The following is a 13,117-nucleotide window of genomic DNA, read 5'->3' on the forward strand; positions in this document are numbered from 1 at the left end:
ATATATGTGGCATGTATGTAGTATGTATGTGGTATGTATGTAGCATGTAGTATGTATGTAGCATGCATGTAGTATATATGTAGTATGTATGTAGCATGTAGTATGTATGTAGTATGTATGTAGTATGTATGTGGCATGTAGTATGTATGTAGCATGCATGTAGTATGTATGTAGCATGCATGTAGTATGTATGTAGTATGTAGCATGTATGTAGTATGTATGTGGTATGTATGTAGCATGTATGTAGTATGTATGTAGTATGTATGTAGTATGTATGTGGTATGTATGTAGCATGTAGTATGTATGTAGCATGCATGTAGCATGCATGTAGTATGTATGTAGCATGCATGTAGTATGTATGTAGCATGCATGTAGCATGCATGTAGTATGTATGTAGTATGTATGTAGTATGTATGTAGCATGCAGTATGTATGTAGCATGTATGTAGTATATATGTAGTATGTATGTAGTATATATGTAGTATGTATGTAGCATGTAGTATGTATGTAGCATGCATGTAGTATGTATGTAGCATGTAGTATGTATGTAGCATGCATGTAGTATGTATGTAGCATGTATGTAGTATGTATGTAGTATATATGTAGTATGTATGTAGCATGTAGTATGTATGTAGCATGCATGTAGTATGTATGTAGTATTTTTTTTTTTTTTTTTTTTTAAACATTTAACACATTAGCCGGATGATGGGACTACTACTGTCCCATCATTGGCTAATGTGTCAATCACTGTCATGGTAGCAGGCATCGCCCGATGGGACTTGTAGTCCCATCGGACGATGCTTGCACAGACCCCCGGACATCAGCACAGCCCCCCGGCAGGCCGGCACAGCCCCCCGGCAGGCCGGTACAGACCCCCACAGGGTGCACAGACCACCGGCAGGCCGGCACAGCCCCCCGGCAGGCCGGTACAGACCCCCACAGGGTGCACAGACCACCGGCAGGCCGACACAGCCCCCCGGCAGGCCGGTACAGACCCCCACAGGGTGCACAGACCACCGGCAGGCCGGTACAGACCCCGGGCAGCCCCCCGGCAGGCCGGCACAGCCCCCCGGCAGGCCGGCAGAGACCCCCGGAAGGCCCGAAATGACGGCGCATCATGATGCGCACACACCGCGCATCATGATGACGTCAGTCTGTCAATCAACTTTGAACTTCCGATTCCGATGCCGAATTCCGATATTGAAAAAATATCGGAAGTCGGTATCGGAATTCCGATACAGCAAGTATCGGCCGATACCCGATACTTGCGGTATCGGAATGCTCAACACTAGCCCTGACCTAAACCCAATTGAGGATCTCTGGAGAGACCTGAAAATGGCTGTCTACCAAAGTTCACCATCCAACCTGACGGAACTGGAGAGGATCTGCAAGGAAGAATGGCAGAGGATCCCCAAATCCAGGAGTGAAAAACTTGTTGCATCATTCCCAAGAAGACTCATGGCTGTACTAGTTCCAAAGGGTGCTTCTACTCAATACTGAGCAAAGGGTCTGAATACTTATGACCATGTGATATTTCAGTTTTTCTTTTTTAATAAATTTGCAAAAATTTCTACATTTCTGGTGTTTTTTTTAGTCAAGATGAGGTGCAGCATGTACATTTACGAGAAAAAAATGAACTTTTCTGAATCAACCAAATGGCTGCAATGAAACAAAGAGTGAAAAATTTAAAGGGGTTTGAATACTTTCCGTACCCACTGTATATGGAAATTATACACTACCTGGTTTCCCTACAGTAAGGGGGATCAGTTTGGTATCAAGGGACCCTTCTAACAAGTAAGGATTGTCTAATTTGGAGACCCCTTTAGCATTCCAATATTTAATTCATATCATCTACATGCCATGACATTCACATACTCAAAAATATGTCCATGACTTTCGTAATCTCAGAAAAGTTGCATTTTCTTTATTAGCTCACGTCTATGGTTGATGTTTATGATGGAAAGTTTCCAACTTCTTCATAGCAGTGAGAATTTATTTTTGAGGGACACATCTAAGGTTCCCTCTATCCACCCAACATCTGGTTCCCATTCTTCCTTATTGTTACCGTCTCACCTTTAATCACCATTTATCCTTTTGATGCGGGACGGCTTGTCCTTGTGTTTCTTCCGTTTCAGTCTCGGCACTTTGACCCATCTTAGTGATGTGGCGAAGGAATGACGTTGCGTTGAAGGCTCTCTACATAAATATATAAAGACATACTTTAGTTATACATCACTGACTAGGGCCATATTACAGCCTTATCTTCAATTTTAGGTGACCCCAATTAGCTGCACATGTGAGCCCAATTCAGACAGTGCTCGCATTGGAAATCAAAAGTTCCAGAAAGCCCTCAAAATGCAAAATGAGGTGGGGGGATCATGGTGCAATGGGGTCTTGGGCGCCCTGAAGCACCCTACATTTGCAAATTATAAGGGCTAATTCCCATATATCACTTTATATAGCTGGTTTAAAGTTTACTTTGTGAGTGACAAACTCCCTTTAACCACTAGATGTGGACCTGGGACCCCCATCAGCCAGCACAATGTAGTACTTTTGTTCCCTGTTTTGATAGAGCGGGGTTCGGACATGAGGACTGCCACTCCATTAATTCTCTATGAGACTAGCCAAACGCAATCTCGGGATCATAGATCATGCTAGACCCCCAGCTGATCATTTGGCAAGCATCTATCTCGCCAACTCCTCCATACACAGAAGTGCTTGCTTCAGACATCTAGGATGGCAGCTTACCTCTTAGGACAAAAGGAATGTTAGTCTGAAATCGGACATGTTGGCTCCTTATCTCTCCTGACATCGTCTGCTGAGGTCCTCCATAAACTTTAGACCCATTGACACTGGCGGGTTTGGTCGACGTTAGTCAGCATGTATAGGGGCCTTACATAGATCTAGTACTTTTCACCTATCCTCTGAATAGATCATCCCTTCATCTGATCGAAATACCCTTTCAACGATGTCCTGACCATTAAAGCAGCAATCCAGTATTCAACATTCATCTGATAAGATGAATCCAAGACGAAAGATCGGATTATAGCATCCACATTGGAACTGTTGGTCACATTTGTTAAATACAATAGACCCAGCAAATTTCAATATAAACCAACATGGCGTGCTCTTTCCTGCCTGGTCACCAGCAATGTAGGAACATCTGTGTAATGTTGGTAACATAATGAGGTCTACAAGGTAGGTTATACATGTATCTTCCATATATTCATGTCTAAAGATAGCTCCCTCTACCACCAATCTTGGCTCAACTCACCTTCCATTGACTTCTGGCGAAATTTTTCTGGATCTGTTCACTTACTGACCCATGGATGTCTCTATCTAGAGCAGTGTCTCCAGAAATCCTGTGGAATGTAACACGGCATAATTTATCAAATTACCAGAGAACATAGGTGTATGTGGTCCTCCTGACAATAGTCACAGTGAGCATCATGCAGACTAAATTTCTGGCAGACATCATCCTAGCCAACTGCCTGGTGCTGATCCAGTCCCAGGAAATAAAACTTGGGAATTTGGGCGTTATAAGGTCGATTTGACACTATTGGTGCTTAATGTTTAAAATTATAATATCCTATTTCTGTTCTGTGTGTTCAGCTCTGATGCAGATTTATGTGTTTCTTTGCTAACAGACTACAGACAAACCCTGTTTGCAGTGTGATCCAGAACATTCCCATGTTTAATGTGACGATACACATTAAAAAAACTTGTACCATTCAAGCCAGCTAATATCGTTCTGATTAGGCAATTATTGAAACCTTCTAATGTTAGTTTTCAAGAAAAAGAAAGAGCAGGCATGTTGGATTTCAACATGTCTGATCTTTTGATCCAGCAACAAAGGTGTCTGAGAGTGGCCTATTCACCTCTGACCCTTAAAATACTATATACTGTCATAGCTGAAAGTGTTGACACCCTTGAAATTGTTCCAAAAATTGAAGTATTCCCCCAGAAAATTATTGCAATTACACATGCTTTGTTATACACGTTTATTTCCTTTGTGTGTATTGGAACAACACAAAAAAAAGAGGAAAAAAGGGTAAAATAGACATAATTTCACACAAAACCCCATAAATTAGCTGGACAAAAATTAATATTTGATTGTGCACCCTTTGGAATAAATAACTGCAATCAATCGCTTCCTATAACCATCAAAAAGCTTCTTACACCTCTCAACTGGAATTTTGGACAATTCTTCTTATGCCAACTACTCCGGTTCACTAATATTTGAAGGCGCCTTCTCAACAGCAATTTTAAGATCTCTCCACAGGTGATCAATGGGATTTAGATCCGGACTCATTGCTGTCACTTCAGAACTCTCCAGCGCTTTGTTTCTATCCATTTCTGGGTGCTTCTTGAAATACGTTTGACGTCATTGTCCTGCTGGAAGACCCATGGCCAAGGACAGGCCTGGGCAAACCGCGGGCCACATCTGGCCCCCTGAGTGTTCCTTTGCGGCCCCCTGACACTCACAGCCAGAGTCCTCACCTTTGTATGTGAGAGTTAACCCTTACCTCCCTCTTTGCTCCCAGCTTGTACTGTTGTATGTCCTGTGCAGGACAGGTAAGGGTTAAGTTCCCCATAGTGCTCCCCCTGTGATCTGTGGCTTATCACATCCACTCCATAGACTGCAGTAAGGATTCCCGCTCCTGCCCATATGTGATGTGGATCTATGTATATGGAGTAGAGGTGGGAGAAAACTTTTTTCCAGTGTTCCCAATTTATTGCTTGATCAACTGATATTAATAAGATTTATTGCAACAAGCATAGTCAGGCTATGTTCACACAACTATAATATTTGTCCAAGTGCTGTCTATGAAAAATAATAAACCCGACCTCAGGCAGAGCACTAGGAGCAATGTTATGGAATTGAGCTATTTAGATTACAGCCTGAAAATGTCTGTGTGAGAAATATCACAGCACCCACCGGTCTCTTCTGTATTTCGGATCAGACTCGCCTGTTGAAGTCTATGGGTGTGCAAAAATAAAAAAAATTGGATCCCTTATGAATCATTCGTATAGCATCCGATTTTTACGAATACATTTCCATTACTAACACAGGACACTCTTTCTTCTTTAAAATGTTATTCATTTCTGATGTATAAAAATGGATGCCATACGGATGACAATACAGATGGAAAGTCGTCTTTTTCTAGATGAAAATAACGATTTTTTTATTCGCTCATGTAAACTTCATCACATAAGCAACTGCTTGTTATAAAGTGATAAAATTAAAATTATGCAGAATTAGGGTTGATCCGAAACCAAAGGTGACTTTCATACCAAATTTAATTCATAATCTAATCACTTTTCTAATATATTTCAGTTAAAAAATTTCTACCATTCCCTCTCTTCTCTAACTACCTGTCTGCTTGTGTTTTTTTTTTTTAACTTCCAATGACATTTGGTTTGAGAATCCCAGTGCATTTTGGGGTACTCATATGGGACATCATCAGGGGGCAGAGGCTGCCATCAGTGCCACATCTGCTTTCCCCACCTTGAAATGAAGCATCATCTGTTTCAGAGACTGGACTGGTCCCTGCCGGGTCATCTCTTCTCGTTAGAGCCAGCAAGGGAGCGCACTGTCACTGTGCATTCAAAGGAATATGGCACAGAAAACTCATACGGCGTATGCATCAGAATTTATGTACGATGCATTATCAGGTGGGTAGGACTAGTCGAGCCTCCAAAACAGACATCACTGATGGCGCCTACTAGTTTCAGAGAGGGCGCAGAGGCTGCGGCAGTGACAGCAGCTTCTGCCCCCCTGATGACGGCTCATTTGAGTATCCCAGCATGCACTGGTGAATCTCAAAAAAAATGGAATGGGACATTAAAAAATAAAAAAAAGACCGGAAGTCAGAATGTAGGGTGTTGTGAATTCGCTTTCTGGCTTACCTTTGGTTTCTAGTGAAGCTAGTGGAGCTGGTTATATTGACAGAGGGGTCGCGAGTTCTCTTTCCGGGCTCCCTCTGGTGGTTAATGGAGTTAATGGAGATGATCTGATTAACAGAGGCTTGCCACCTGATAATGAGGAGGACGATTGGAGATCTGGGGTTTCAGACTGGATTTAAGACAGCCGACTTCCTCTATCCCTGCTGGTGATTTTTTCCTGCCTCCTGAGGTCTTAGTTTCCAGCTCAGTCCCCTCATGCTCAGCTAAGTGTTCTTTTGCTATTGTTCACATTTTGATCTGGTTTTGTCTATTTCAGTTTTGTGTGGTCAGCCAGCTCCGGCTGGGGCTGTGCTGAATCTCTATCCATATGTTACTGCTTGTGCCAGTTTGTTTTTGTCCCTTATTAGATTGACCTCTTTTTGCTCTGCTTTCAGAATATACCAGAGTGCTGATATTGTGGGCGAAGTCGTGTGACTTCTGTATTTTTCTATCAGACGTGTTGGACATTTTTTGCAGGGTTTTTTGCGTGATTGCAGACAGTGTCTTTCCTTTCCTTTCCTGTCCTGTCTAGTTAGTGTGGGCCCCATCGTTTGCTCAGTCTATTTTCCTATCTGCGTTTGTGTTTTCATCTTGTCTCACCGACAATATATGTTTGGGGGCTATCTATTCCTTTGGGGTCTGCTCTGGGGCAGTTTAGATTTCCCTTTTCATGCTTTAGGCTTATTTAGCTCTCCGGCTGTGTCGAGGCATCTAGGATCATCGTAGGCACGCTCCACGGCTAGTTGTGTGGATAGGATCAGGGGTCTGCAATCCGCTTAGTTACCAACCTCTCTGGTTTTCTGTGGCTTAGCTTGGTCTTGCTTTCCTCCTCGGTGACCCAATCATAACAGTAGGGGGTACATTAGGGAATTTTTCATTGATGTATATTAGAAAACAAGATTAGATTATTACACTGAATAGATATACATTCAATATGAACTTCACCTTTGTTTTCGGACCACCTCTTTAAGTTCAGCCAATTGGTTCGGCCCTCCACAGCAGGGCCAGTTTCTCATGTGGCCCCTTGGGAAAATTAATTGACCACCCCTGACCTAGGAGATAAACCCAGCTTTCTGACACTGGGTACTACATTGCGACCCCAAATCCTTTGGTAATTTTCAGATTTCATGATTCTTTGCGCACAGACAAGTCACCCAGTACCAGAGGCAGCAAAACAACCCCAAAACATCTTTGAACCTCCACCATATTTGACTGCAGGTACTGTGTTCTTTTCTTTGTAGGCCTCATTCAGTTTTCAGTAAACAGTATAATGATGTGCTTTACCAAAAAGCTCTATCTTGGTTTCATCTGTCCAAAGATGCTTTCCCAGAAAGATTTTGGCTTACTCACATACATTTTGGCCAACAGCAGTTTAGATTTTTTAAGTCTCTGTGTCACCAGTGGGGTTTTCTTTTGTCTCCTTCCATAGCGTGTCATTCATCCAGATGTTGATGGATAATTTGCACTGATACTGATGCTCCCTGAGCCTGCAGGACAGTTTACATTTTTTTAGAAACTTGATTGGGGATCCTTATCAATCATCCAGACAATCCTGCATTCAAATTTTTATCAATGTTTCTCTGGTGTCCAAGTTAAGTACCATAGGTTGTACATTTCTTGATTATGTTGTGCACCGTGGACAAAGGAACATAAAGATCTCCGGGGATGGAGTTGTAACTTTGAGATTGTTGATATTGTTCAACAATTTTGGTTCTCAAGTCCTCAAGACAGTTTTCTTCTCCTCTTTCTGTTCTGCATGCCTAGTGTGGCACACACAGACAGACAATGAAAAGATAGAGTCAACTTCTCCCCTTTTTATATGGTTTCAGGTGTCATTTTCCTATTGCCCACACCTGTTACTTGACACAGGTGAGCTTGAACAAGCATCACATGCTTGAAACAAAGTTGTTTACCCACAATTTTGGAAAGGTGCCAACAATTTTGTACGGCCAATTTTGGGAGTTTTGTGTGAAATTATGTCCAATTTGACTTTTTTTATCTTTTTTTTATCTTTTTTTGTGTTGTTCCAATACACACAAAGGATATAAACATGTGTATAACAAAACTTGTGTAATTGCAATAATTTTCTGGGAGTAATACTTCTTTTTCTAGATCAATTTCAAGGTTGTCATCACTTTTGGCCATGACTGTATGTTCAGATGGTAGAAAAATTAAACCATCAGATAATGCCACCTGATGAAGACGGAGTTGTTCCATCGAAACGCATTGTGGATACTAATACACAAAGATTGAATTAACCATTTCATCTGTGTCCTTCTCGCACCCCTGTGACCGGGTTTATTTTTTCTACCATTTCGTTCATTCCTCTTCTGAGGCACCCGGCTGGAGCTGCAATGGACATTCCCCATCTCTTCCTAACTGACCGCCAGCTAGGCGCTCCTCTTGGAGTGTCCATCCTGACATTTTCTGTATGCTCAGATGAGCTAAATGTATGATCACTTGGGGTCAACTCCTGAGAAAATAGGTGTCCCATAGCCTATGGGAGTGGTAGTCATGCAAAGACCCAGAGAAGTGAATGGAGCAGTGTTCACACATGCACACTATCAATGGATTCAAACAGGGGACCTTGGGACTGCCATTCTTGGAGTGTGGCAGGTCCTAGCAGACTAACCCCAAGGGATCATATATTGATGACTTATCCAGTGAAAATGGATCACCCCCAGGGCTGTGGGGTTACTTGGAACCGGGTCTGTGTCTTAAAGGGGAAGTGTCGCGGTGGCGGTGACCCGGTCCGTGGCCCTGGGTGTCTACGTAAAATAGGTGGAATTGAAAAAAGTTTTTATGTAGATGATTCGTGACGCCACCTGTGGTACTCGGCAATGAAGGTGTTAAGCCGACGCTGCGGTGCAGATCCTCTGGGACAGATGGTATAAGGCAGCAAAGATGTAATAGCTTTCCGCAGGTAGAGCTGTAGTCCCAGGACAGTAGTAGTAGGTGTTAAGGTAGATGATGTAGTGTTTAGACACAGAGATGTGGCAGTGCTGAGTGGGTTGGCGCAGGAAGAAGGCAATGACACAGCAGAGTGCAGTTCCAATTCTTTTACTCACGTTTCTGGCACAGACAGGTGCCCGCTTCAGTGCTGCGGTCTCCAGATCCGGGGCACAGCCAACTCCCAGGAAGATGGAATTAACCCTTCCAGCACTCCCTTTCGTGTGCCTGTTCTGAACGTCTCCTTTCTAGCGCTAATCTGAAGTAATTGTAGTTCTGAATTACACTCAAGTTCCTCCTTCTTGATGCTACTTATACCTCCACTCGTAAGACGGGCAGCTGTAGCCTGCTTCGGGGACTCCATACAATCATGTCCCGGCTCACACACGTTGCTGCTGCGTCTTCGAGTCTTAGGTGGGAATAAAGTGGTCACAACTTCTATTCCTCCGGTTTCTGATATAGGATCATTAGTGTCACACACAGTCTCGGATACCGGCACCAGGCCTTGGCGAATTGAACTTAGGATAGGGCTCTGCACTAGCCCTAGTCTCTCTCCTCCTCACGTTCCGTTCTTATCTATCTTCCTTCTGAACAACTGATCCTTCTTTCTTTCTCTTTCCTTGCCAGCAACTCCAGCTTACCGGAAGCTGCTGCATCTACGTCCTTTCCCTCCTTCCCCCTAGGGGAACTCCCTGAACTTCCTGTCAGCTTTCCCCTCTAGTGTTTCGAAGCCCCACCCAGCACCCTTCATGAACCAAAGCAGCTGCCATAAAGGGTGCTCTGCTGTTCTAAGGTGTCTGTGCTGGATGTAGGTGCTGGAGTCTGGTCAGGTGTTACCATCTTACCTGGGGAGTGGGATACTACACCTCAGGAGGAGGTGTAGTACCTCTGTGGCGACTGAACCCTCAGGGGCGCCACAGCTATGTGATAAATACAGTTAATGGGAAAACCCATTTAAGTGTATGACCCGTTTTTGTCTGCTCCACCTGACTATAGATTATTAAGAAGAGGGAGTTTAGGGAGTCAACTGCAGGATCAGACTACCCAGGGTCATTTGGATGTTTTCGGATGTCATTATGATTTAAAAAGAGAAAACACAGTAGTATGACAATAAATGGCTTCACCCAACCACTAACCACGAGTGGAGAAAAAGTTTTGGTGTTATCATTCATACTCTCTGAAAAAAGGCCAAGAAAGCAAATATTCTGCCAGGGTATGTAAACTTTTGAGCACAACTGTACATGGAAAAAACCTTTGCAACTTTTCGATATTGGAGATCCTTCCATATGGACAACTTGTATGTTAGGTTAATGGGTCCATAATTTGGCAGCAGGATGTATAATACCACCAAGAAACCAAATTGCACTGGAAATAGAAATCTCATTATGGAATATCTATGACTCATGTCTTCAGCTCTGGGACCTGGTTGTCTGTATTACATCATATTTATTTTTAACTGAACTAAGGGATATATACAAGGAAACATTTATCAAGTGGAACGACTTCATGGATCTAATAAATATAAAAATAGAATTTGCTCTAAATGTCTAACATTTACTCATCACATAAAACATAAAAACTCATTTCATTACAGTCGCACTCCCCGCTCTCCCAGAATGCAGAGGGAGCAATGCCGGGAGTCGTGCCAAGCACCATGGGGCGGCAGGAAGCTGGCTTGTTGTGATGGATGAAGATGTATTTTTCTGTTTCAATACAAACAGAAGAAATACAGACGGAAATCATTGGGGAACGCAGAAGATAATTAGAGGGAAAGTAAAAAAAAATAATTGTGTGTTCTGGTAAGGGAGCGCAGTTATCATAAAAAGGGACATGGGGTAAACGGGGCCAGCCTCCTACCAAACCTGGGCAAATGCCCCGACCTAGGGTGAGCACTAAAACATGCTGAACAATGAAGTCTGGGCAGAGAAATAACCAGGGACACAGGACCCCAACATTTCTTTCTCAAATTATGGGATATAATAAAAAACCCCAAAGAGCTGTGACAGCCTCATTCAAATGTAAATTTTCCAAAGCTCCATAATTGCCAACATTTACAGGAATGGCCACTGGAGTATGTCATCAGAAAACTTATTGTTGAAATCAGGTTTTTCTGTTAAATTATTTTATCTTTTTTTCTCCATTTTTTTTCCATATCACGATCTCTATTGAAATGGTGAAATTTTCAGACTTGCACTTCCTATCTTCACTGGCAGGAGTAGAATGACTAATAACACCTCTATAAACAGTAGATTACACAGGATCTATCATTCACTATAGGTGATTTCACAGCTCACCTCCTCCTCCTGTACAATGCCTGATAACATCTCTATAAACAGTAGATAACGCAGGAGCCACCATTCACAATAGGTGATGTCACAGCTCACCTCCTCCCCCTGTACAATGACTGATAACACCTCTATATACAGTAGATAACTCAGGATCCACCATTCACAATAGGTGATGTCACAGCTCACCTCCTCCTGTGCAATCTACAATATAATTGCAATATACAATCTACTATATACAGTAGATAACTCAGAATTCACTATTCACAATATCTGATGTCACAGCTCACCTCCTCTTCCTGTACAATGACTGACAACACCTCTATATACAGTAGATAACTCAGAATCCACCATTCACAATATGTGATGTCACAGCTCACCTCCTCCTCCTGTACAATGACTGATAACACCTCTATGAAAGTATATTTCAAAGGATCCACCATTCACAAAAGGTAATGTCACAGCTCACCTCCTCCTCCTCCTGTACAATGACTTATAACACCTCTATATACAGCACATATAACAGGATGCACCATTCACAATCAGTGATATCACAGCTCACCCCCTCCCTCTTTCTGCACAATTACTTGGAGTCTAGAGTATCCTTAGTAGTCAGTATGTAAAATATAACTTTTAATACAGATTGTGTTATGAAAAAAATTGATCAAAAACATTAGAAAATATGTGTTTAACATAAAATCAGATTTAAATAGTAGGTCATTTTCGGATGACACATTCCCTTTAAGGACTTGTGGGATTATTCCAATGAAAATAACATAAAAAGACTAAAAATAACCAAGAAAAAAAATAAAAAAAATAAAATAAAAAAAACAGATATACACAATGAAGAAAATAGAACCCAAAGAGTCAGTGACATCTAACCTGCTACTTGCTGTTCTCTTTTTGAAGCCATACTACAATTTTAAGCATGCCCTGATAGTCACATTTTGGTAGCACATGCTGGGAACTGTGGTTCAACAAAAGTTGGAGAGCAGCAGACTATTGTCGTGGTTATTAAATGACCAAAAACAGGTTTGTTTTTTCTTTCCTAGAAAGAGCGTCACTCTTGCCAATGTTGTTGTATTTGATATTGCAGCTTATCCATATTCACTTAAGCTGCAGTACCCGTCACAGCCAGTAGATAAAAGTGGCGCTGTTTCTTAAGAAAGGCAAACCTTGTTTATAATCTGATATGACCACTATAGGGGTGCAGTGTTACAGAATGTCAGATATTGAGGAGCGAGGAAAGCATTCAAGGCGATGAAAAAACATAAATGCGCTCCGCACTCCAGCCGACTGCCTTTTGGCACAGGACTATAGTACGTGCTTGAGAATAGAAAAAGGAAATAAGAGGTTTGTTCTCATCGTTGAAGCTTCTCTTATAAGTGTTGGCCAAGTGCCCGGAACTAGGACGACGTGATAAATCCATAGTCAGATGAGCAGATGAAGGCTGTCTTACCATGGATGCTGCAGCGCCTGCTCACAGGTAAATCGCTTCTCCGGTTCCCTCTCCAGGAGGTGCCGGATGAAATCTTTGGCTGGAAGACATAAGTGACACCATATGGTAAACAAGTGGTCCATTCCGGGAAATTCCTCTTTTGGTTAGAAGAGTCTGAGAACCTGGCAGAAAGTGTGCAACCCATCTGTAGCACCTCTGCAGGAAGAATGAAGCATTACATGGGAGTTCATTAAAATCATACTGTTTGGTCCTCCAGAGCAAGAGACGATCTTTTCAATTGCTGTTTTTTTTAAAAAAATAATTAATAATAAGAATATCATGTTAGGAACGGCGGAACGCACTAAATAAAAATACAAATAAAGTGCGTTCGTCGCTCGGGGTCCAACGTGCAGTAGGTGAAATAACCGCTGCTAAGTGGTGGCAGGAGCAATATGACGGAATTGCACACAGGGTTAAACTCCACCCAGGTGTGCAGAGCA

At 42.3% G+C, this 13,117-nt stretch overlaps 1 protein-coding gene across 2 annotated transcripts in view; it reads right to left on the reverse strand.

Moving 5' to 3' along the window:
- PNCK (pregnancy up-regulated nonubiquitous CaM kinase) overlaps positions 1-13,117 on the reverse strand; it is a 165,525-nt gene that overhangs the window by 9,037 nt on the left and 143,371 nt on the right. For both annotated transcript variants that reach the window (XM_073590919.1, XM_073590920.1), the window contains 3 exons: positions 12,639-12,717; positions 3,274-3,361; positions 2,073-2,195 (listed from right to left, as the gene is read on the reverse strand). In XM_073590919.1, coding sequence (XP_073447020.1) covers positions 2,079-2,195; positions 3,274-3,361; positions 12,639-12,717 — 284 coding nt within the window. In that variant the 3' untranslated portion in view covers positions 2,073-2,078. The remainder of the gene's footprint in view (positions 1-2,072; positions 2,196-3,273; positions 3,362-12,638; positions 12,718-13,117) is intronic.

Source organism: Dendrobates tinctorius, unplaced genomic scaffold, assembly GCF_039654945.1.
Source record: "Dendrobates tinctorius isolate UK_male_01 unplaced genomic scaffold, ASM3965494v1 ptg000120l, whole genome shotgun sequence".
Lineage (NCBI taxonomy): Eukaryota > Metazoa > Chordata > Amphibia > Anura > Dendrobatidae > Dendrobates > Dendrobates tinctorius.